This window comes from Platichthys flesus, chromosome 24, assembly GCF_949316205.1.
Source record: "Platichthys flesus chromosome 24, fPlaFle2.1, whole genome shotgun sequence".
Classification (NCBI taxonomy): Eukaryota; Metazoa; Chordata; class Actinopteri; order Pleuronectiformes; family Pleuronectidae; genus Platichthys; species Platichthys flesus.
Genome location: NC_084968.1, coordinates 2,668,079 through 2,695,085, shown reverse-complemented (window position 1 = coordinate 2,695,085; position 27,007 = coordinate 2,668,079). Strand labels below are relative to the sequence as shown.

The 27,007-nt window shown below is 42.4% G+C and overlaps 1 protein-coding gene across 2 annotated transcripts in view; it reads right to left on the bottom strand.

The window, feature by feature from the left end:
* Positions 1–26,775, bottom strand: part of afap1 (actin filament associated protein 1) — a 57,072-nt gene extending 30,297 nt beyond the window's left edge. For both annotated transcript variants that reach the window (XM_062384407.1, XM_062384408.1), the window contains exons 1-3: positions 26,510–26,775; positions 12,608–12,736; positions 10,566–10,648 (exon numbers count right to left, since the gene is read on the bottom strand). In XM_062384407.1, the coding sequence (XP_062240391.1) occupies positions 10,566–10,648; positions 12,608–12,736; positions 26,510–26,546 (249 nt within the window). In that variant the 5' untranslated portion in view covers positions 26,547–26,775. The remainder of the gene's footprint in view (positions 1–10,565; positions 10,649–12,607; positions 12,737–26,509) is intronic.
* Positions 26,776–27,007: the final 232 nt, after the last annotated feature.

The following is a 27,007-nucleotide window of genomic DNA, read 5'->3' as shown; positions in this document are numbered from 1 at the left end:
CCACCTAAAACAGCCATGTCTGCCACCCTTGGGGTTTGCAATCATTGACCTGTTGTTGGTATTTTGTATATGTAATGAGTTCTGCTACTTTCTATCGGTTGAAAAGGTTCATTAAAACTAGCCCTGCTACTTGGCACAACTAATTGAATAGAAGGAAGAATGCCAAACTGTGCATTGTTACCGTTTACTTTATAACACACAGGCATATAACTGTTTTATTTGTTTCCTTGAGAAATGTCCTCATCAAAACTATTAATTAAAACTCAGTGAAAACTTATCCTTTATTAGAAAGTGTAATACAATGGAAAAATAATATTATTATTTTCATTCTTTATGAAACCTCAGAACCACTTACACTACATTGCATGTAGTGTATAGTTTTCATGTCCCATCGTGGTAAACGAGCTGATCCTCTCTGACACGGATCCATTTCTAAAGGAAACACAATCATAAGCAATGACAGAGCAGAGTATCACATACAGGACCTGGCAGGGATGCAGATCAGAATGTCAGAATTCCACAGTCATAATGTGCAATTAGGTAGCGGTAAAGGAGTCCTGAACTTGGGTTTGGATTCTTGGGAGTGGGAGGACTGTCTGCAGCTCTGGCCCTGGCATGGAACTCACATCCAAACATTTATGCTAAGTATCTATTTTAGCTTTGCGTAGGAGGACTGGAGCTGAATAAATGTTTCTGCCACAGTGCCAGTTGGTCGCTGGAATGGATAACAGGAGAGCCACTCCCTTAAGAAAGGATTTGGAAGGGGGGGAAACTGCATTTCCAATGATTCATGGCAAATAACCAAGTGTTTAAGCACATGTATGTCACTTTTGGATTTTTTGGACTGCATTTCACTTTACTGTTGAATAAGTTATTTTGGGAATTCAAGGGTCAGCAAACTGTCTTGATTATTTTCTCTATGGACATCAATAAGCGCAGGCTAGCTGGAGTCCCCCTGTGGTTTCAAACGTTGAATCATGAGTGAATAATATCTGTTATTTCATCTGTTTACTTTCAGATTCTAGGTAAAGTTTGGGAAGAATTCGTAAACTATGTTACTCTGTATGTTTCCATCTTCAACAGCAAGAAGTTCTTGGTTTTCGACAGCTTCGATTTGTGCCTCTGACTGGTTTCCTCTGCTCAGCAACGGCATCAGAGGCTCATGCGTATTTGAGTTTTAAGAGATATTCGTCATACCATTCCAGCAGAACAATAAAACTATTAAAACTGATCATGTAAGCATTGTATTCACCAGTTTATGGCACCTATATATTTTGGTCAATACCATTAGAAGTCCACAGAAACACAAATACAGTCCGAAGTGTACTCTTCCAGAAACTGCTGTATACTCAAGTGAACTTCGTGAACTTTAACTACAATTTGAAAGACAACAAGCTATTATGACAAACTAAAAAATACTGAACAGACCTTCAGTTCCCCTGTTTCAAGGATTAGAGGTGGAGGTTGTGAGGTTTCCAAAAGCTTTATTTATCCAGAGGAGGGTTTTGCTGAGGTCTCTGGTCTTCACCAGCACCACCCTGCTTCACAGTTACACACACTCCCATCTGGGAACTGCAAACTGCAACCACAGTCTTCTACTGTTGGCATCTGGTCATCTCCCCACTTCTACAACTCGAGGTTAAGTGCCTTGCTCAAGGTCACTTGGATAGTAGCAGGGTGTTACTCCTTCGCTTTCCAGACACTTGCAGCTGATCCCAGCTGCTCGTCTCACATCCAGGCTACTGCCACCCGCATTTATTCAAGCACATGTGCTTCGGCCTTGTCTCTTCTCAGAGAAATCAAGGACTGACTGAATGCTTCATATCAGTTGCTGCCATATCGGTGGTGCTACAAACATTTTGACCAGTATGCAAGAGTGTAATCCTTGTCAAGCCTTTAAAACCTGCAGTTGTACCAAAAGGCACAGAAAGGTCAGATGGGACAAAACACGGACAAATATCCATGCGGACAAAAACACAAACCTTCCCCTCATGTTTACTTTGAAGCTTAAGCATGAGGTCAAGCTAAAGCAATATGTTATTAATTGAAGCCAGACTGCAGGAGAAGATGAAAGCACAAAGAGCAAGAGGTTATGGTGCTAGTTACCCATCATCCTCTGGGTTGTCCTGCCTTTGTCCCAGGATAACCTAGCTTCTAAAAAGAAATAGCTTATAACTTTATAGGTTCTAATGACAAAAGAATTGGCTGCTTAGAACCTCGGTAAGTCACATATTCTGTGAGCATGTTACTTATATGGAGCATTGTGTTGTGGGTTTATACTAGCATTATGGTTAGTTTTTAAATGTGTTGTCTTTTGAGCTATTCTATGGTGGCTGCAGAAGTGGCAGCTCTCCAGCAACGCTACTGAAAGCCTCATTTAGTGGGAGAAGAATTTAATGGGTATGCCAGCTGATTAGTCAACTCACACTCTTTACAATAGAGGCCTCTTTTACACCTTATACACATACAAACTAGTATATGCATTCAAACACGGAATGTGAAAACAAAAGAAACATTCAACTGTGACACCAAATCTCTGTAAAACTCCCCTCTCTGCAGGAACTTACAGCTCAAGCTCTGCCAACCTCTGCAATACACATTGAAGTGTTCCATCTCTGTGTTTATACATGAACCACCCATGCTAGTGTTACCTCTGAAAAAACAAAAACCTTTCTCACAGCTCCCCAATGTTCAAATTCTATTCTTCACTTCCTTTTCATCGCTTTCCCTCCTTCCTGCCTCGGCCTGGCGAGTTAAGTGTATACTTTGCGGGACAGGTGCATTCAGCAGAGGGCCATTACTGGCAGACGCCCGGGCTTGCAGGCCGAGCTGAAAAAACAACCGGAGAGTGAGATTGGGTTGGGTGTTTCCTGCATTTCTTTCACCTCACAATGAGGTGTAAATGTGGGTCAGTAGCTGGTATTCCATGGCTACAAAGTAGATCAGTGTCTGGAATGGAATCAGTGTGCTATACTACATTTAAAGTATTGAGTTACATAGGCTATGGCATCCTACAGCATTTAATGGATGGTTCTGATCATATATTATGGGAGTGACATGTTGCATCTTTGTAATTTCTCAAAGAATATAAGTATCCCTTAAATTTGTACAACTACAACACTTTCCCAGTCACCTCAAACACTCTTCTATCTCAACATTTCTCTACTGTAATAAAGACAACTACAACAAATATGTGACCTGGGATTTTGGCTAATTGCACTTAACATCCAAGAGGTCATTTTGAAGGGATTGATTGATCAATAAGTTACCAATGCATTAGGAGGTATGTTTGGGGGCATTTTCCCTTTCCGCAATAGTTTGCTTAAGCAGGAAAACAGTCAGTCAAGGTAGGTCCTGCTTATTTGTTCCTCCTGCACACCAACCTGGGCCAGCCCTTTATAACAGATTTGGATTTTCTGGCTTTAGGTATGAGCAGCATAAGGGTAAATACAGATTCTGTGAATCCAATCCTCCTGCAATCTGTTTGCCGTCTGATCAATGATGATAGAGTCTCTCCAGATATGATCTTCTCATTGAGGCTGAATTTAGAGAAAGGTTTAGCCAACACTGCCAAGTCAATCTTTTTTCTAGTAACTGCTCTTAAAAATAAACTTTGGATTTCCTTCAGTTTGTTCCCGTTCTTGTCTTTAGTACTTTAACAATATCTCATTAATTGAAATTGAAGAAAAAGAATGAATGAATGATAGGGCATTTTCAAATAAAGGTCAAGGCCAAAAGTCGTCCATCTGTCAGCAAAAAGTCCATTCACTTTGTCCATCAATGTCCCCAACATTTGATTTGGTTTAACAGTAAACTGTATTAGTTCTTTGCCCAGCTCCAGAAATAGCTTTAATTTTCCCTCAGTGTGTTATTAAGTCACTTCTATCACTTCATATGTCAGGGGGAAAAAAACTGGCATTGTAAAAAGCCTTCGAAAGCACTTCAGCAGGGAAAGTTGTGAAATAGGTTTTCCATCCGTGCTCCAGTTTCTCAGCAGGGACTTTTTCCAAAGAGTTTCAGTATAAGCCGGCTGAAATGATTCTGGCCCCTTGGAATTAACTGTACTGTAGGCTTGTGTCACTTAGTTAAAGCCCACTGCTCACTGTAGTTAAGACTTAATCAATCTCCAATTTGTCACTTGTTTGGTTACCTCAGTGACAAAGTGCAACACCTTTTCAACAGGATCTGTTCAACCTCCCTATTTCCCATCTCAAGTCGATGACACAATCGTGGTGATGTCATTGAATCTCTGCTGTGGTTGACCAAACCGCCAAGTAGGGGAGCCCCACAGAGGAATTAAGTCAAATATGAAAACAGATTTATCAGCACCAAATGGAGACCAAACCGTTACATGTGACAAACTGCTGAAGGCAAATCATTTCAGAAGACGTACAAAAGCAGACCGGGCTCAACTGAATATTTGTGATTGCGAGCAAACTCAAAAGCAATCCGTAGCTTGACAAAGCACTGTGACACATTTACTTGCTACAATGTGTTTCCCCTCCAGGCGAGAAAACATTTGGTTTGGCAAAATACAGCAAAGGCCTCCATTTATTCCGGATACAAAGCTGCTGGTCTGGTGCAACCGACATTGCAGGTCGGTAAGAAATGTTTCAGGAAGCTGGCGGTTTCAAGCAACTAAGATCCTTCCCAATGTCCAGTGATACTAAACAGTACATAAGGGTGCATTTAGACGTGTGTGTATACTACATACTGTACACATAGCTTGGGCTGAGATGCATATTTGTCTTTGAAAGTGCTTGATGAGTAAAGGGGGCTGTCTGATTCAAAATGAGAAGGGAAGGAAATGAATTCCCAATCGGGACTCAGACTGCGAAGGATGATGAAAACCTGCTTGCGTGTAAACAGCATGTCCGTCACATGAACACATTTCCTAATGTGCCTCTGCTTTAAGTGCAAAGCAGAGAGCGAAAAAAAACAATGCATGGTGTGATCTTTGGAGGTGCAAGTGTTTGGACACGTTAGACCGGTAACTCGTTTCAGTGGAGGAAGGTCTGTTTAGGGGTTAGGCGAGGAAGGAGAGGAGGTGAGGGGTATGGCACTACTCTCCAACATCAACACAGATGGATATCATTTATGTCCAAACAAGAGTACTGGTCCACATTCTGCTCGAAAAGAGTCTTGCACGGCCCGTAGAATGCAACTGATGATGTGACTTAAATACTGACTGAAGCACGACTTTTATTTTCAACCATAAGAGCTAAAACAATAAGCAAAAAAAGCCCAATATTGGCTTGTCCCAGCCTTTTCTAAAATGTAATGATTTGCTGCCTATATCTGGTTTGTATCATTGCAAACTGAGTTTTAGACTCAACATGTTAATGACTAAATGGCGATTTAATTAATCTCAATATGCTCCAAATTGTGATTAATCATCCTTGGCTGTTGACAGGGTATTACCAAACAGGCAAGTTGATGGATGGCTTTCAGTCTTTCAAAAACTGAGTTGAACCTTTTTACATCTTGCCCAGAATTGTATGCTCTTGCACAAACTTGAGTTCCAGATTTTGTAATGCATCACAGGCACCAGAGCTCCGAATGGTTTCAAGGCTGGGGTGTGCATTAAACTAAACAAGTTGTAAGACATACGTCTCACACATTCCAAATGGCCACATGAACACTGGGCAAAAAGCTTTCTATCATTAGGGTTGGTTAACAAACTCAGTGCATTAAATGGACAAATGACGCCAATACGGCCGAGTACTTACTTATTTCTCTGAAAACTAGGGTTGGTAATCCTGCAAAAGTTAGCAAGAGTGCCTCTCCCTTCCCATCAGCCCTAATCGAAGCTAAACCCACAAAACACATGAAAGTGCACTGCCTGACAAATACTAGGATACGACTTTTCCGTGACTCCATAACTTCTGACTATCGTCTCTGCCTCAGCAGTGTGTGTCTCTCTGGCTTAAGACCTAAGGACTCCCAGACAGGATCCGTGCAGGCAGGTAAGTGAGTTAGTGACAGACAGGTACACTGACCAATCATTTCGCTTCAGTCAAACAAGGGCTTTCAAACTTTCTAACTTTGCCACGTTCTTTTAGATGGGTCAGGGCGATGACAAGCAGAAAAAGCATCACTGACATCTTCATTTACCAAGTAAATTAAGAACAAAATGGATTAAGTTGTTGTTGGAGATAACTGGGTTGATATTAGCTTAGCATATACACTAGCTTGACCCCACAATCTGCCATGCTGTATGAAAAATGTCTTTTCATTTCCTTGTTTTCATTTTGTGACAGCATGACACATGAACTCTGTAGAAAAAGGTTTCGTAACAATATTCCAACGACTAATCAATCCTTGAGAGACGCTTGCTGTTTTTATGTGTTCAGTGACGCAGCTCCCGTCTCCATCTGGAAGCCGATTCGTTTCTCTCAATGCAGCCTAATGGAAACACTCTTCATTTACATTATTTTTTTTTTTTTCAGGACTTTAGTTCAAACTGCTTGACAGCTGGATGGAAAGTGTTCACATGGCGTGAGGCAGTCCGCATGATGATGACAGGAATGTGTCTCATGCCAAAGATAAAAGAGCAATATTAACGGAGAATAATTCCAGGATGTAAAAAGAGACAGAAAGAGAAAGTGAGAGATTATGGTAGTCTCCAGTTGGATTTGTCAAATTTAGTGGTCATTACAACCTAATTAGATCCAGACCTTGTTTTTTGAGAGTTTTCGCGCGTGGCACACAACTCGTTGTACAATGGTGCAGCAGAGATCCTCTTTCTTAGGGAGATTTATTAGGTGAGGGCTGTGGAGAGGATCACACTGAAATGAAGAGATCCCATTGTCTCTCTTGGTGTGTTCCGTATGTGTGTCTGCACAAACCAACCAGATATGCTGATTTATACTTGCGCCCCACACACGTACCCACAAGCACACAAACCACACCAATGAACAGGTCATCAGCGCTTTTGTTTATGACACCATGGCTGGAATACCTGAACACTCTGGCTTCGCATATTTAAAAATATTTTTTTCCCATCATTGTTACATTTGCAAAATAATCTTAATAGTATGAAAACTATACATTTTTATTGTTTTTATCAACAGTTTACTAAGTGATTGAATACTGAAGCCTTTATTCAAGTAGAAATGTCAAACATTTGCTGGCTCAAGCTCCTTTAATGTGAGGATTTGTTGCTGCACCCTGTATGACATCATCGTTTATTGGTGTGATGGTATCCCACTGGGTTCTAGGTAAATGTGATGATAGTTTTTCATAAGCCCTTGAATATTTTGTCAAACATCTTTCATCCTTAAATCTGAGTTGATGAGCAGACGTTTATATATTTACAATTAAAGGAACAAGTTTTGTGTTTTATGTACTATGAACCGTGGGTTGCCTAAAGCCTGGGTGCTACTACTAATAAACCAAATTGTATCATGCACTTTGAATCGTCCTTGTTGAAATGTGCTGTATAAATTAACTTGCCTTGCATAGCCTTGCCTAATAAATGACAGAGAAATTCAAATGTGGCCAAAGAAGGTAATGTCCCACACATATTCAATGCCTTCCCTGGAATGATAATAATATTTATTTATATATTTAGTTATAGGATTGACCGAATGACAAGATTTCAAGAGCTTTACAGGAAAGGTCTGAATATGTCCTGTGTCCAAGTTTGATCGTCAATAACAAGTTTGCCCCTCGGGGGGACCCACTGCTCTGCGACAAAGTAACATACACATCATCTCTTTGTCTCTTACTTAATGTCTGCTACTGTTAAGGCAAATGAGTGTGTGATGATTATCATACATCGCAAACAGTTACAACGTTCGACTACACTAGCATGTCTCTAACTCAGCTGACTGTCCTGAGGCCACCTTGTCACAAGTCACATGTTTTGCAGTAATGTCAACAGGCTTAGCTGTTAATTAACACAATTCACTACTCAAATTCCTTGATAGTTGAGGATGGATCAACTAACCCACATAATCTAATTCATAAAAATAATAATATTTGATTTTTTTTTTTTCAAGTTTAACAAAGTTTTTGTTTTTTCCAGGAAAGTTTGGTTTGATTAGTTATTGGAAGCTATCAAGAACATGGTGAAACGTCATGCTCGACAGGTGAGGCTGACTCGAGATATCACAACCGCAGCTCCATTCCGCATTCCTTCGCAGACCCTGGCTCCACATGTACAACATGGGAGTTTTCGTAAACAGGATATTTTCTGGGTTTTCTGAACAGGGGGGAGGATGTAGACACGTGTGGTCCATCTTTACATACAGTCTATGTGACGGCAAAAAACCTATGACCTATTTTAACATGGTGCTAGGAAAATGTTTTTACTTGGACACAACTTGGCTGCAAACCTGATAAGTTACACACTGCTCTAGGATCATGAGGTTAACTAAAGACCTGTGTTCAAATCCATATATTCTGCAGGGATGGAATGTAACATACTGAGTAACTGAGCAAACTGAGTATGTACACATCATGGAGTTTCTGTATAGTTTCAATACTGTGCAAATGGCCGCCTATGTTCTTCCCCTGAGCAATTTGTCATTAGCACAATAACACTGTCACTTCCCCAAACATTCACTGTTGTGCTGCAAATCCACTGAGGTCCTCAGACTAATTATTCCTTATATAAAAGTGCGTATTTAAAATGGCTGCCACAGGCTTTGGGACTTGACTGATTCATCTTCTGAAGCCGCAGGCTCTCAGTCTTGCAGAGAGCGCTGGTTTGGCTCGGCACTGAGCCTTAACGGGTCACAGACAGACCGTGGCCAAGGCCGTCTCTTCCTCCTCCACACTCCCCTATTCTTCAGACGTCTCTCTCCTCTGTGTTGCACACATTTAAACACGACTGAACAGGGTTGTTGAGTGTCTCGTCTGCACTAGATCTTCTTTATTTTTTCAACTCCCAATCTGTTTACTGCGTTTTTTGCCTCCTCTTTTGCATTCTTCTCCTCTCGCTCTCTACCGTCCTTTTGACCATCTATCTTTTCTTTCTCCCTGTAGCCTGAGACTTAAACAACTTAAAAGAATGGAGGGTGGAAAGAGAGAGAGCAGAGCAGCTTTTTTTCCTCCGTCTGGACGGCTTATCCAGAGGTCAGTGTAGAAATGTGATGAATGGTAATTTCAGAGCAGAGAGACGGCAAGAGAGAGACACAGAGCTGGAAGAGAATAAAAGATAGAAGCTGGGTTTCCATCCAAGTATATTTATGAGAACTGCACTTTACTGCCGCTCTTCTGCATGTTGGTATTTTTTCTTATATATAGGCTACATTTCCAATTAGCATGTTTTAGTGTTGTAATTGTTGGCTCTGGCGTGTTGAATTTTCCACCCTTCAGCTTTTTCTTCTATGTTGCTGCAGCATCACATCAGTAAAATGTCCAACTCGCCCGATATCATTCGTGCTGCACACTGCCAATCGAGTCGAGTTGTTATTAGCCAGATTGAGATTTCACATTTGTCCGATGACATTATTTGTGTGTCGGTGTGTGTGTTTGTGTCAAAACGCTGTTACCTTTCCCTCAAGTTCTGGGACTATCATACAGAAGCAATGCAATTCATTTAAAGTAATCTTCTGCTTGTAGTAATCCATATGGCTATGGACAATGCATGAGTATAAGCAGTTGTGTTTGATAGTCACTCACTGTTAAGGGAATTAAATTGTTCTGCTCTCGTGACAATATGAAAGTTATTAGCAGTACTAAAACAACTTCCTCAGTCATTTGTCATGTGGCTGTTCAACAGGGTTTGATCAAAAGCTGAAGAAGAAGAAGGGTGTAGCGAACAAACAGGACGGGGCTTCCAGTCGTAGAAGAAGAGCACGGCTAAACCTTGTATTCTCAAAAGCTGATTCGATTGTAGAATGGAAAAAACGGTTTTCCCAGAAAACCTGGCCTGTCATTTCCAGACACACACACAGTGGAGGAAGCTGAGGCTGTGCACTGGTTCTAATTAAAAACTGCATTGTAAGGCCTTGTGTCTCTCTTTGTGTGTGTGTGTGTGTGTGTGTGTGTGTATGAGAGGATGTAGAACAAGGAATTGCGGCTTATTGTTATGGTGAGAGAGTTTTGTGAGCCAATCACAGCCACCTGCTTTCCATCAGAGGCATCTGCTCCAACATTAAAAACACACACACACACACACACATACACACTCTCGCTACAATAGAGACGTTAGAGTTTTCACTGAGTGTCAGGGTGATGCAAGGCTTAGTTTAGACAGGAATGACTATCCTTACTGTAAGTCACTGGAAGAACGCATCTTAAATTAATTCCATGTCGCATTATATTACCAGAATCACATTGCTCAGATCTGAATTTGTCAGCATTGCCGTGAAAGTAAGTGAGATTTATGTCTTTCACCCATCAGATGTCCAAAGCACAGACTGGAACTGTCTCACTTATATCACAATACAACAAGGTATGGTGACATTCTACAGAATATACAGTACATATATATGTGTGTTTGCGTGTGTGTGTATATGTGTGTGTGTGTGTATTGCTATTTATATACACATTTCAAACTGAACATACAGACAACCATGGTATCAAGTATCTTGGGGTCAGAGTAGGAGTCATACCAGCCAGGGATGAGGGATCGCAGGGAGGGGCATCTGAGGGGGGGCCGGCAGACCGCTGTGGATCTCTGACTTGAATGAAGGCTCTGAGGAGAAGGAGATATAGACAGCGGAAGAGGAATCAGGGGGAGTTCTTCATTATATGTCCATGCTGGCGTGAAGAGGAGGGACTTTAAAATAGTTGATATTTGAAAGTTCAATGGGAATGTTTCAGTGTGTGTCCCAGTGATCATTTATTTCTTCCTCATTATGCGTCTGCGTTATAGGAGGGTTACTGCAATGACAGCGTGCTGTTGGGCTGACAGTTTAAGAATTTTGCATGCCTAAATGACAGTATTTGCATGTCCATTTTGAGAGCCCCCGACAATGACGAGACACGAAACAGTGAGATGTCACACTCTGTTGAATTCCTCAGAATCGCTTGGTTTACAAAAGGTTGCACAGTGGTGTTACAGAGTGGTGTTGCTGACAGCCATGTGCACACAAACTGACAACAGCCCAGTTAATTATATACAGCTGATACCGACAAGCATTGGCTTGTTTCTTATTTTGAACCGTGACAACGACGCTCCGCGCCAATATTAGTTGTTGTTATGTAACTCTAAATTGCTTATGCATTATAAGTGTGTGAGCTTTAGTTAAAAAGTTGCAAAACAGTGATGTTGGCTTTAGTTTGAGCTGTGGATATTGTAGAGCCGTTTTTAGACATTTACTTTGGAAAAAGTCTGTTCAGTGGGAACCTCCGGTCAGACGGAGGGTCAAAATAAAAATCTCCTAGCATTCAGGCGAGGGTTGGCGCGGCATGTAGGAGACAGGACTTAATGTTTATTATAAGTATTTTTTGCATCCTGAGATATTTGTCTTTCAGTTTTCCATCCTTCGTGTGTGAGAAAACAACATCAATGCACACACTCACTCATGGCGAGGAGTACTCCGGATAACCTCCTGCTGTATTCTCACATGTGCTCATTGGGACACTATCCAGAGTTTTACCAGGAGTCTGGCAGGAGAAGCTCCAGAGAATTTCCACAGCAGCTGATTCAGAGATTTGCATTCCCACATACAGCCACTCTTGATAATTTTGGGAGATTAAATAAATATCTGAGAGCAGTTTAGGGGGAATTGATTGTTGGAAGAAATGAGGAGCAAGTGGTTAAGCTTAATGACTCCATGTCCCTACTCTGAGTTACGTATGAACAGTATATAAACATCAAGTGCATCATGGGATCTGATGACAGGCACTCACAGGAGGTCAACCTGTTTCTGCACCCAATAGCAAATCTGCAGCCGGAACTGGGTGTGCTAATGTGTTTTATGCATTTTTTTTGGACTACACCGCATCTACAATTATTTCATTAAAATATACAGAAGCCTGAAAAGAATGTTGGCATTAGAATCTCTAGACTTGTTAGGACAAGAAGTGAGTCCCAGACATTGAGGTACACAGAGGAAAAACCTGGCGAGCAAATGTTATATCAGACCCTTTGCAAACAAGCGGAGGAGACATCTCAAACTTATCTAAGCAGGCATCTGGATGAGTTCAGGGTCAGTGAGTTTCAGTTGTTGACTCTATATCTTAACAACATTTCATGAAATGTTGCTGTTACTGTCAGCACCAGGTAATAAACTCGTGACAACACCGGGAACAAAAAGATTTGTCGGCTCTTACTGAGATCTTTAATGTTAGATTTGACTGCGGGCAGCCTCCCTCTTAAAGTTGTGGGCATGTTTTTCCCCTTAATTGCGACAGTTTTGGGTCAGAGAGTAGAGCGAGTCGTCCACTAACCAGCAGGTCGGTTTGATACCATGCTCCTCCACTCTGTATGCAAAAATGCAATAAGTCTCTTTATGTGACTATACTGCTGTTCAGAGCAGACAACCAGGTCAGGCAGCTGTGGCTATGGGGATAGAGTGGGTCGTCCGCTAACCAGAAGGTCAGCAGCTCGACCCCAGTCTCCCCGAGTCTGCATTACCCCTGAAGGCCATGCAGGCAGTGTGTGTAAGTCTATAAGGTTTCTAAGCAGTGTTGTTGCTTGTTATCTCACCTTTTTCCGAGAGGACTCTGTGGAGGATTTTGGAGAGGTGCATCTTCTTCTCTCGGACCCCGGCACTCAGGTACTCCCTGTCCAGCAGGTCCAGGAACAGACGAAGCTCACACACCAGCTCCTCCATCGCTGCAGGACAAACAGAGAAGACATTGTTACTTTGGATGCTGGGGATGTTTATTCCATCTGCTACATTATTCACTACAGCAACTTACAGCGCACAACCTGCTGAAATATTTAGATTATCTAAATATTAAGCATGCGTAATAATTCCTCTTTGAACTGAAAAACTGTGCACGCACAACTGAGCCAAGAAGCAGCTGGAGCACAGGGACAAAGTGAATGTCTTTTCTAGTTATAAATACATCTAAGTCTTGGTTATGACACCACATGTCAAACCAACACATACAAAATCATGTCAAAGTCCTAAACTTTGAGTTTTGTCTCAAGTTGTACCAAGTCCATTAAAACATGTTCAGTTCTTTCCTTAACAAACCACAGTTAGAGAAGGAAATCTATCGCCATAGGTACTATAAATTATATTCTTCTAGAGTTGATGAAAACTGCTTTTATGACAAACAATTTTCCAAAGAGGAAGTGGCAGCAGCAAGCGAGCCGAAAACGTCTCACGTGCTCAACCGAACATCGAACGGTGCACATGTTAAAAAACAAAGTTTCAAGGTTTTTAATCAACTATTGGCCATTTCCGTCTGTAGCTCTGTTGCTAGGTGACGTTCTGCAAGGGCGGAACCAGTTGGTGCAATGAGAAAACCAGACCTTGTCACTTTGGTCCGGCCAACGCAGTCTACACTGCTAATGAAGGATGCAGCTGATGTCAGCCGTGTACACCGGGTCCGCCAAAAGGATGCAGCCACTGGATTGACAGAATTTTGGCTGAGACAGAATTTGGAGACAAGACACAGAAGTGGAAACAAGTGACACAGAGTTGGCCGTTGTTTGGAGGAACACCTCTATCCTGTCAGACGTCCAGAGCACGGACTGGAACGGTTTATCTCACTTACATCACAATACAACAGGGTATGGTGGATACGGCTAGTCTGTGTGCTGCAGCCTTTGTCTTCAGTTTTTCTTAATCCAAATTAATTTTGATCTAATTCTCCACACTTAAGATAGGCACAATGTCATTATTATAATGACATTGTTATGTCAATGTCATTATTATAATGACATTGTGCCTATCTAGGGATAGGAGTAGGAGTATATGCCTATGAAGTATTGAACCCGGTCACAGCTTTGCTCATTAATCACTACTCGTTCCTATTGTACTGTATGTTTGAGCTAAGCTATCTGCAGTGTCCTTCCTGCACTGTAAGCCAACATTAAACAGACGCTGAACAAAAGCAAAACACAGTTATATAACAGACGTGTACGTGAGCGGCCAGGCACGGAGATGAAAGACACAGCTCTGAGTCAGTCGGTCAATCATCCCATCAAATAACTCCTCACTCTAGCGTGGAGACACGGCGGGGCTGATAGCTAACCGGCCAGGACAGACCTGGCAACCCACCTGACAGACAGATAGCCGCAGAATTACAACAGCTGGCGGAAAAATAAGCCACGGCCAACCGCTCAAAAACAATACAACAGAAACTAAATTTAGCACAGAGATAGGGACTTAGGTATGCCTGGGTGTGTGTGTGTGTGCGCAGTATCTAAGTGTGTGTTTATGTTTCTACACTTTCACACTCTGGTACCTGAGAACTTGTTGTGATATGGATGGTAGCAGATTGAGATCATACTGTATGCGTGACTCTGAGCAGCCATGCCGTGCACGGGCGCCTCCCTCTGACTGAGGGCTCTGGTTTGTTTTGGGGACAACTCAAGCTTTTCGTCAACATCTGATAACATCGGTGGTGACGACATCTTGCTGCAGAGCAGCTGCAGAATTAAAACATGGGGTTAAGTGGTGGTAATGATGATGTGTTCACTGTGTTCCTTTACAGTCCTGCACTGCGTCACACTGACATTAGGCTGACCTGCTAACGCTAACTTTTTTCTGTAAAACAAATACAGTGGAAACCAGATGTAGTAATCTTAGATATAGTGATTAACTGTTTATCTGGTTTAAAAGCTGAAGAAGAAAGATGAAGTTTGGATCATGCGTGATGATCAGGGTTGATATTGTGATGTCATTACAAACAAATCGATATCTAAACTGTAGTGGGTGAGAGATGTCAACAGAGTCGGTGTGTGTGTGTGTGTGTGTGTGTGTGTGTGTGTGCGTAATGTCACCTTTCCCTCAAGCTCTGGGACTATCATTAAGAAACTACACATTTATTGAGTATTGCAATCAACCGCTTATTGTTATCAATTTGGCCTGGGACAAACATGATCACAATAAGAGGTTTTCACTAAAGAGATAATGCTAGGCTGTTGGTAAACTCTTTCTGAGTAAAGATTCAAGTTATTTAAATCATAAATGTTGATCTGTTCCTCATCTGAACGGCATATTTCACACATGATCATATCTCCTTCTTCCTCATCCTTTTTGTGAGAAGAGTTTATCAGTGTTTAATGAAAACAGCAGAGGCTGCACAAGCAAATCACACACACACACGCATGCACGCACGCACGCACACACACACACACATATATACTCGAGTGCAAGCCCCACCCCGTACATTCTCAAATCCTCCCTCGTCCCAGCTTCTCAGTAGAGAGGATTTAATGCTTTTCCTCGTCTAATACAGTAGATGTAACTATATTTTGGACTGTTGGCCGGACCCAACAAGACATTAATACTGACCAAAAAGTTATTCAATGGATCGTAAAAAAATACTGGCCACATTAGACCGTCATATACATGCCATAATTGGAGTCCCAATAAGATTTCAAGGCCATGGAAAGGCAGGATTCCTGCTTCTCGACCACACAAACATTCAGAATGGAAGCCAGACACATGGACAAAGAAGAACTGGGTTCCTTAAAGGCAGCACACACTTAATTCGAAGAGTTACACAAACTCATAAAGGAGTCATAAATTAAATCCATTTCTTACAGATAGAAAAGTCCCAGGCGGAGACGGCGCTCATACCCCCTGCTGAGTTAGTAGTGATACGTTTGTGTTCTTTAAACAATCATATTAAATCAGCTCCGTCTACATTCAGGCTGAACACACAGGAGGTGGACTGATCTGACCTCAGTGCTAAGTGGCCCAGCAGTGTAAAACTAACCCGCGCCATAGCTGCTCCACAGGTTGAACTCTGGTGAGAGATTAGAAACGAGGCTCTGAGCAGGGACTAGATGTTCTTACTGTTTAATGCAAAATACCAACCACTAATGTCTCCTTCAAAACACATCTGAATACCATATTGGATTGGTACTGACGCCACCTATCAAACAGGTATCTACGATTAACCAGAAACAGGTGAGTGCGCTGGTTGCTGGCGAGTGGCAGAGGGAAATCATCCCAACACATTTAATCCAGAGTATCTCTGTGTGACCACATCCATGTGGGTTTCCAAGGGAACTGTATTCCATTTTCATAGGTGTAGAAGGGGTGTGGGTATTGGGCAGCAGCTCTGAGGCTGGAAACAGAGCCGCTTTCAGGCATTCCTCACATATTCAGATTATCCGACAGGAGAGAGGCGGCGGAGAGGTGTGAAGGTAGTAGGTCCAGAAAAGAGGTAATGAAAGGTGAAGGAGTCAGGAGAGTTGCCCAAAATGTCTGCTCGCTTGTGGTTGGAGATGGAAACACCTTTTTACAATAAGTTCTGACATAGCATGCCGTTAGGCCACTTAACTGATGAACTGTTTCTTATTCTAGAGAAGAAGAAGACCAATAACTTGCCCAACTGAGAATAAAGTACAGAACCGCCTCTAATTTTCTCTCTGTGATGCCGATTTGGTTTCATCTTCTTTAAGTGTCTTTGGAAGTTGGCAAACACTTGCTTTGTTCCTGGTTCCTGACCTCAGCTTTTTATACTCTGATCAATATTGCCATGATTAATGTTTTTGGTCCAAGCCAAATCAACAGGTGTAGGGTCTGACCAAAAGAGTTTGTCTTTGTCAGGATCAAAGGAAACATGGGTTGGATCATTTACAATGTGAAAATATTGAATGGATAGTCCTGACATTCTGACCCAATTGCAGGAAGTTGAGACAGCATTAAACAATGGAAAAAATAAGCAGAAGCAGCTCACAGTCTTCACCCCCGAAGATATCATGCTGAATATATAAACAAACGAGAATCTTCATTCTACTGGTATCATTCCAATAACTATATTACAGTGGCAATGAAACTACTGACGTGAAGCGGGTCATTCATTTTCTCCATTCAAACAGAGAGATTACTTTGATCTATGCCATTTGTTCAAAACATTTAGCGAGAAAAAGAACCCAACGACAACACGCCGACGTTAGACACACGTCTGTCTATAAACTAATCAATGTCAAGTTTAGTTTGATGCAGCACCTGTACGTGATGGTGACAGGGCGTACTTATGTCATACAAAAGTTTTCAGTCGCACCCTAAACTGCAATGTGAAACAGAGACTAACCAGATCAAAGTTTAACCTTTGTTCGGACCATGGTCTGGACTTTCAGGTGTGAAAATGACCTCAAACAATAACATAATGTTTGTCTTCAATCATGTCAAAAGCAGGCATGGATCCGCTCTGTATGGTGTTTCATTATACGGCCAAACAGTTCCAATGAGGGAAAACTTTATTCACAAGCAAACATTGACAGTATTTATTTTCTGTTTCATACATGACGATTGCCCCTGTGCACACGTCTGCATCAAGAACCTTAAGGAATAAAGTGGAACTCCAGCTGTGCGTTCAGGTTTTTATCAGGCAACATCAGTGTTTATTTTATTACCACACAACCAGGCAGGTGGAATCAAATTGGAGCTCACACGTGTTCCTGTGGCTGAAAAATAACCAATCCCTGCAGAGATTTGGCAGCAGGATAATATCAAGAGGACATTTCCATGCAATGTCCAGGTGTCCACAAACTTGTGCTTATGTAGTGACATTGCTGAGAGCTAAGGGTGCAGTGACGTGGGAGGAGCAGTGACGTGATCAGAACGGTTAGAAACAAGTCAACCTTCACAACATATTGGATTTTATTATATAGTGAACTGGGAAACTCTTTATGGAGGAAATAACCAGAGGAAAAAAAGTGACTATTCCTCCAGAGACGACAACCGTGTAAGGAACAACAGTAAAATCTCTGACCACTGACGAAGGTACAGTATATAATACATCACGTCACCTGGCCCTTGTTAATTATGCTTTCGGGAATATTTGCCCAACTTCTAATTAATTCAAATGATCCTCTATATTAGCGTGAGGTAATCTACAACATGTCTCCAAGTCTAATAGCAGTAAAACTACAAGCATCACATCTTTAAACTTCCCTTCATGGTCAGATGCAGGTGTCATCAATCATGTATCAGTTTCTATTCAGATGTACAATCCACAGAGCAACACTAACATCCCCACTGTACCGCTACACATTTAGACACACATACACACTCGCACACACACCCTGGATCGCAATCATCGTCAAATTCTCATCGTCGAGAACAGCCAAGAACACTTTACTGCCCCATTTGCTTTGTGCAACCTGTGCAATACTTAACCTCCACTAGTCTAGGGTTGTCAAAAAAATGCATGTGTGTTTGTGTGTGTGTGTGTGTGTGTGTGTGTGTATGTGTGTGTGTGTCATTAAAATCCTGAAGCAACTTCTCCAGATCACCAAAGATGAGCGAGGAAAATGAAGTGGCACGGTGCGCGGAGGACCACCCTCACACAAGGCCAGAGGGCGAGCAGGAAAATACCTCATGGTGCAAACAAACCACCAACGCCCTTTCTTCTAGATCTCACTCCTTTCTTCCCCCCTTTGTCCACCTGTCTTTCAACTCCCCCGGTCACTTCCATTTCCTTCACTGTCAATGTTTCACATCAACTCTCTCCCTCTCAAATCATATTTCCTGCTCCGAACTCCATTATGAAAGCTTGTGCATGTATTTGTTCATAAAAATGTACTCTGAGTGTGTACTCTAGCCCAACCACATTTCCTTTCACACAAAAAAAACAATTAATCCCTGCACACACACACAGATAAAAAGTAACGAAAAAAACCCTAGACAAGTCAGAGGGATGTTTTCACTGCAAGCTTTTGTGCGAGCTCGGGACACACCGGGGTTTTTCCTGGGTGAGTGCATGAGTGTGTGTATGTTTGTGCAAGGCAACAGGGTCATTTTTGGGTCTCGCCGAGAACTTGAGACCCTGCGGCTCCGCTGTTGTTGTCGGTGCAAAAATGCTTAACCAGGTTAGAGGGAGGAGGCAATGTGCACTCTTCCCAGAATACAGCTGTTGTGATTGACAACACACTGACAGATGCTATCCCACTATGTGTGTGTGTGTTTCAGGTGTTTGTTTCTTGTTACTAACAGTGTCTTAACACTTCTGGGATGTGTTTAGTCTTGGCTTCTGAGAAGTTGTCAGTTCAGGAACGCACAAACACACACACATGATTAAAATAAATCCAGCTTTTCTCTCTGTGAAAATGTGTGCTCATTGTAATTAAAAACCATCAACACCATAAAGCCACACCACTCCCATAATTCTTCATTTATATGGATAAGTGGAGGTTATCATTGCTGTGACTGAAATGACCTGGGGTCAATTCTCATATTCTTAATAGGAAATATGTTTCTTACAGCATGGTGAGGAAAATCCAGTTTTTTTCAAATTAATCAGGCTCATTTCATCAGCACCAGTGTTAATTTTGGCAGCTATTTTTGATTTAGTCTTTTGACGAAAATGCATTTTAGTTTAGGTCACATTTAGTCATTTTTATCCTTCTTAGTTTTAGTCTAGTTGTAGTCGACTAAAACAAATTACATTTTAGTCTAGTTTTAGTCGACGAAAACGAATTCCATTTTAGTCACATTTAATAGCCACATTATAAAATATATAATAATATACAATATATAAAAACATATAGCTGCAGCCTAATAGCTTAAAAATATATATTTAGTTTTAAATGTGAAAACAAAAAGTGAGAGCAGGTCAGACTGGATGCGGACACAGAAACTGCAGCTCGGTAGAAACCAACTGCAGCTTCTGCTCTGATCAAGAAGCTGAGGCGCTGATCTCTGATCAGCTGAGACCAGAGAAACTCTGTTTTTTTTTCACTGTTTCCATAGTTAAGAAGCAGTCGGTCACTGAGAGGCTTCTTCACGTGTACTAGCTCGGATCTTGTGTCTCTGAGCGAGTGAGCGGGGCGGAGCCTCGGGACCGGTGCGCTATCTGGGAGCGCACACACACACAGACACAAAAGACACACAGACTCACTCGCCCGCTCCTGATACTTCATGACGGCCTGATACGATGATGTTAAAAAAATGATTGTGACCTAGTCAACCACCAACATTTTCGTCTCGTCAACGAAAGTTAAAAATAGATTTAGGCATAGTTTTTATTTTCAAAGATCCGTTTTCGTTACCTCTTCATCTCGTCTTCGTCATGGAAAAAGGGTCGTTAATGAATATATTTCATCATCGTTTTCATCAACGAAATTAACACTGATCAGCACACAAAACAGATGGAGTTAAATCTGTCCAGTGTGGGGTTGTCATTCTAAAAACAACTAAACAATGAGATCTTGCAAAACTGATTGGAATTAATTCAACTGACATGTCCACGTCTTCCTAAACTATGTTTTCCAACTGATGACGTGAAGGTGTTTGTTTCTCAAAGGTAAAGTGTGGTGACAAGAATAAGAGTGATGATCCAGTATAATCTTACAAGCAAACGTTACTTCACCATAGGTGTCAATGTGAGTGTCTATATGTCGGCACTGAAACTGGTTTGCGACCTTACCAAGGTGGACCCTGCCTGATCCCCAATCTGACATAATATCTTCTGTTTACACAACCTTTACCTTTTATAATGGGAGCCCAGGTGTCAACAAACATGCAGAGCATTGAGAAAATTGAAAAATCACTGAGGTTTATCAAAACGATTCTGATATTTAATTCAAGATTGGACGACAATGTCTCTAAGTAGACTCACTCAGCGCCTCCCATTAGGTATTCATCTGTGGCAGCCCGCCAAATTCCTAGTAGTGCCGCTACAGTTTCATAACAAATCATGCTACACTTCTTAAAAAAATACAAGGGATCTTAGTCTTTGGTGTGTGCAGAGCTTACAGCTGCATGCTGCATATCGCCTGCTTGGGCTAACGAATGCCGAGAAACAACTGAAAGGGTAAAAACAACATAACCAAACCAATCTAGTTGTGGCGACATACGTACACATGAGAACGAACCTATGTACTCATCTAAATAACCTGTTCAGGCTGACATTTTATTTGTTACGTTTAAATAATAGAAAAACTTTGAATCCAAATCTAAAAACAAATCAGCACATTGCAGGTCTTCTCCGTCGCACGCCATAATTCTGCTGCCTCCAGCTATGCACTCTTGGTACTTAAACTGAATAAGACGGATGTGCAGATACCATCACTGCACGAGGAGCCTTAACCACTTAATGAGCCAACCCTCAACCAACAAATCATCATCGGTGAGCACTTTCTGTGGTTCTGGGAAACTTAATTGCACTGTGCGGTCGAGTGTTACAGTAAGGCGGTGGTTGTTGTTAATTGAGGTTGGTTTACGGCCTGGCATCGTCATGGTTACTGCCCCCAGTAGGCCATCAAAACACAGCAGGGCATCACAAGAAGGCATTCATTAGGATAATGTACACATGATTACATGGGAACCCACAAATGCGGAGACGTCAAATGACTTTCATCAGCTAACTGTTTAGCAAAAAAGGAGTAGTATCATTTGCATTGCTATCTTTGTTACTATCACTGTGTATGAGGTCTTTTTATTATTGTTCTCACCAAGGTCTAAGCTGCACTATTCAAGGAAAAAGTGCATAGCTTACATTGCTTGATATAGGTTAGTGGATGCATTTTAAATTATAACATAAAAGTATAGAGTAAACCACTCCAGCTTTACGTCAAAGAAAACGCTCCAAGATCTCACAGTCCACATATCCTTATTCCTACAGTGGGAATAGGGTTGTGTACTGGTACGTTTGCTCTGCACTGTTGGTGAGAAGCTGTTGAAGTCATGACATATTACCTAATATCATAAATGTTTCATAAAGGGCTTGGAAAGCCTAGACTTGGACGAGCACCAGCAGAGAGGGAGAGTTATGAGCAGATCAGAGGACATGTGATGCCGCATTAGTTTACGATGAAAGACAAGCTGTGTCTGCTCGCTCCCCTTTTCTCAGGTCTGTAATTTTGAGGTTTGTGTGTTTTCGTCGTTCCGCAGGAACATGCCAGGCGAACATCAGAGAGTGCGGCTGATTGCTATCGAACTGTACAGGTGGTTTACCGTACGAGCAGATGTTTCCTCTGACCGCAAAAACACATGTGCAAAACCCTGGTGTGTGGGGGGGGGAGGGGGGGGGGGATTAGTGGTTGGGGGATAGGACAGTGCTGACAGAGGTCTATAGATGATGTGAAAGAAGAGGAGGAAACAGGGAGGGGTCCAAATGCAAACCAAAGTCAGATAGCGAACGCTCCTTTCGGTATCTCTTTTAAACAGATAATTAGAGGGTACACAGCAAAAACAACCCATGGAGTGGGAGATGAAGGGAGGGGGTTATATACTATAGACGTTCCAGCATAGGGATTCTATCTTCTGGTGGGAAGAGAGGACATGTGGTTTCCTTGGTTTGACTGGGAATGGTAGCAGCCTTGGTGTGAGAAATGGGTGTCACGCCGTACAGGCCTTTTTCTATTAGTTAAGTTATGGAAGTTGCAAACCCACTTAGATCATTCATATATCTCCTGAAGAGAAAAAGACCCAACCCATAAATAACCATATTTGATTGTCAGTTAAATTGATTTTAAAGGAGTCATTATAAAGTTAACTACTGTACAAAATGTAACCTTTAAAGTGAGTTTTGACGGTCATAAACTAAATGTATCCTGCATGATAACCTTATGAGTTGCATACAACAATGTATCAACATAGAACGACACAGCAGAGAGAGAAAGTTGCTACTTTATTCCCCAAAACTCTCTAGATTTGTAACTCTAAGTGCTTGGTCTAAGAAAGTTACTAAGGGAGGTCAGAGAAAGTTGTGGACTTATCCATAGACATATCATTATGAGACAGTGCAATAAAAGCACAACAGGTAAATGTGATTCAGGTGGTTTTACTATATATATCCTCTTCTCCTTCCTGCTCTATTCTGATCTTCTGAGTGTACACACCCATGGGAAAGTCTGAGATCTGCAGGGATGTGTAAATCTTTGCACTGACAGACTATAACAGGCTGAACACTCTTCCTTGTCTGATGCCAGTAGCATATTTTCTCTCGAAGTTCAAACAGTCCCGACAGTCAACATTTCGCAAACAGTAACAGACCGCCATAAACGACCCCTTCCGTCACCAGACACACCCATTTGGGCATCTGACACACAAACGCAAGTTGGAACACACCATAACAATCATATAAACACAAGGAAATCCCACATGTAAACACATTATGTGCCCACAAGTATATCCATTTGTCCTAACTTACTCCACAGCAATCCCTTTGTTGTTGCTGTTCTCTCTACTGCAGGACCTCCCTCAATCTGCCAGATGTCTTGCTGTGTGAGCCCCCACACACTCTACATCACCTCCGCTAAATTAGCAATGCCCCCCATAACCAATGCAGCTTTGGACATGTAATCCTAAAAGCTTTGTCCAGGGCAAACAGACAGAAAGACAGCATCAAAAGCTCACAGGCTCATCCTGCTACAATAATAGGCCTATTAAAAGGCACCTTGTGAGGCTCATCAGGAATGATCCTCTCCTAATGGACCCAAATTACCAAGGTAAACATCAATGCCAAGACTAAATAGCACTATTCCAACTGAGGTGGGAGTCCAAAGTTAAATGCTTGGTAGATGATGTTAATTCAGCAGGCCGGTTGCCAATTCGAATTTGGCATACGTCATGCTCTCCTGAATTGTGCTCGAGCTTGGCCCAAGATCTCTGTGTTTTTTCAGATGGATATTGACACAGCGGGAAGGCAGGGAGGGCTATGATTAGTCGGCTCAAGAGTTAAAGTCTCTGTTCCTGCATGCCAGCTTACTGACAGGCCGGCTTCGGTGGGAAGGAGGCGGAGATTACAAACTCATTTCTCCTTATTGCTCCTCTCCACTCCGAGGATCTGTCTCCCCCCCAGAGCCACCAAAAAGGGAGGGGCTCACACGTCACACAGATGAAAGCTTTTAAACTTCGATCATCATCAGGGCGACTGAGAGCATGAAGAAGGCGGAGAAGGAAAGTGAACCCGCAACTCTAAAGCAGAACCAAATGGACCCAGTGGGCCAGAACAGAGACACCATGTACCCAGTCTGCCCACATCACACACAAACAAATGAATTGCTCGTCAACTCAGGGATTGCGTGAGGAAAGCTGCGAATAATGGGTGGCAATAAACACTTTCACACTTGTGCATTTTTTCCCCCTAAAAAATGGCACTTCATAAGTGGGAGACCGTTTGAGCAAGAACTTGCTGAAAGCGATCCTTGACTCGGTCAAAATAGGTTACTGTGTTTCCCCAAAACTCCACCAGCAGCTGGAGTCAACGGGGTCAGAAAAGCAAGACAGGGTTCAGTACACCAGTACGTACGATGGCTTTCTCAGGCCTTCGTAACACAAGCTTTTACAACATCCACAATTCAGACTACGAGTAGTTCATGTCAATGAAATTGCCATGATTGTCAAGGAATAATACATCTGAGCAGACATTTCGGTTAGAACTTCAAAACTATTGACCAAGTGCAAAGAATGCAGTCAACAAGTCAGCATCCTAGGTTTTTAAAGGAAACCCATTGAATTTCTATGTGCCACTTTTTTTGTGACTGCATCTCTGATCATATAAAGTGAACAAGGTACAGTTTGATTACAATTCACAATCAGACAACCTTAATCGGAGGTGACATTTTGACAGAACGCGCAACTGTGAGGCCTTTTGTGAAAATATGTGTCATAATTCTATTTTTCAGTCTGCAAAGTAATAATTCAGGGGCTATATTTGGGAGTGGAAATAGTTTAAAGGAAAAAGGATGTTGCAATAATCCGACTCAAATGTGAAACCCTTGGCCTCCAATGGAATATGCATTGAGTACAATGCTTCTTTTTGTCATTAAATCACAAAGTAAACCACCACTGATATTAACCCCTTAAAGGCCACCACCCATCTTTTACATACCTGCATATTGGTTGTTTGAAACAAAGCCTCGTCCAAATCCCGAACCAAAACACGATCTGTTACATTTTCATGTGCTGCTAAGATGTGATCACAACCCCTCCACACAATGGACGTCTGTCAGAACCCCACCAAGTGCTGGGCAGAGGAGTGTTGCCGGGCCACCCGATACCCTGCAGATGCCAGCAGTGGTCCTGTTATTGTAGGGCTCCATTCACCACTACAAACAAGAGACATTACAGATAGGGAGCATTCTTGCTGTCATTCCAGGATCATGGCAGTGTGGTTTTACCCCAGTGGTGACCTGAACTGTGTAATATCTGACTGGGCACTGGCCGCTTATGTTGAGCTGAGTAATCTGATCGAAAATAGTGCATGAAAGGCAATGCTTTCAATAACGATTATGAATAAAACTGTAGAGGTGGATGGTCTATGATCTGGTGAAGGGAAATAGCAACCCCTTACCACATACAGTAACCTAAAAGGTCAACTACACCAGTACAGGAAAGGGTGTTGCTCCAGTGGAAGCCAACGGCAGAGTTTGTTGCCATCACTTACAGTCATTTGAGATTCCTCCTGATCCCTTATTTAATGTTTCACTCAAGCATGCAACATAAAAATGTGTTGTGGCTGTATCTTCGCCTGTTGTCTGGCAACCATGAGGTAATGAGGAACAGACTTGTTTTTAAGGTTACAATGCAGCGTGCTTCTGAAGCTGGTTGCTGCACAATAAGCCATTAGGGGGAAGCGTTAACACCAGAAGAGGAGCAGTAGCTGTCACACTGGGAGTCGAAAGTAAAAGGGGGGGCTCTATTTACACTCCGTATAGCTCTCTTGTATGTTCTGTCCAGTATGTGGTGGGTGGGTAGCAGCTAGTGGGCAGCCTGGACCTAGCCTAAAGGTTGCTGATCAGTGCTACATGGAATGACTCGGCTCTTAAAAAGGTCTGAACTCCTGCAAGTAACGGCCAATGAAATTGGCAGATGACTGAACAGAGTTTGACGTGAAGTTCATAGCTCATAACAAGCGACCACAACCCTAGTGTCACTGTCAGGGGCCAACTGTCTATCCAGAGGTGCCCCCACCCCCCTTTGACCCCCCCAACCCACTACCTCTCAAGCCAAGCCCACTCTTTTGCCTACATTTTTATAAACATTGAGTCATATCATCCTAAAAAGTGTTTCACCATTATATTGCATGACTTCCCTGCTGCTATCCAGCGTGTGCCAGCCTTCATATGAGCTGCCAAGGAACTGAGCGCAATGCCAAATAAGAAGTGCCAAGATTTAATAATGAATTTTCATATACAAAAACATCACTTGTGGTGGAAAAATCTATTTGAGTAAGTCAAGTAAACTGAAACCTTCAATATGTGCAACCCTATAATATGTGGAATAAATACCACAACAGCAATCTAAGTGACAATGGTGATATTAAAAAGTTTACCAAGTAGAGTAGTGTCCTGGCAAAGCGAATGGAACTGCAACAGCACATAAGTTCGATGTTTCTCTTTGCGCAATAAAGGCGCTGCAAAATCTGTGTCACGCGCTCTGATCTCCTACAGCAGTGAATGAGGAGCGTGCGTGGTGACTCCCCCCCTGGTCAGAGAGCACGAAGTGCCGCAGCAGGGGACACTCACCCCGGCTGGAAGTGAACATCACAGGGTCGCTCCTCATCGTGGAGTCACGCGCGTCGAATCCGCCCGACGACGCGCACACACACACACACACAGGAGAAGGCGCGTGCCCGGCGGCTCCCCGGCAGCAGTGCAAATCCCTTTCTCTCGTTGCTGTTCGCAGAGCCGCTTATTCCCTGTGTGCTCGAACCGGCCGCTGGAACCTCTGTCTTCTTCTTTCAAACTTTTTTTCCATGTCCTCTTTCTACTCCTCCTCCTTCCTCTCCCTCCTTTCCTCCTCCTCCTCTCTGCTGCTGCAGATGTCTCTCTCTACCTCTCCCCTCTCTCTCTCTCTCTCTCTCTCTCACCCTTTCTCTCGCTCCTGCAATCGGCCTGCACGGATAGTTATGCTGCATTCAAATCATGTCGGAAATATGGCAATTCCCTGTCCCGATTTAGGATATAACATCTTTTAAACAGTGGTGGGAGGTAACGAAGTACAAATAATTCTTTCCTGTACTT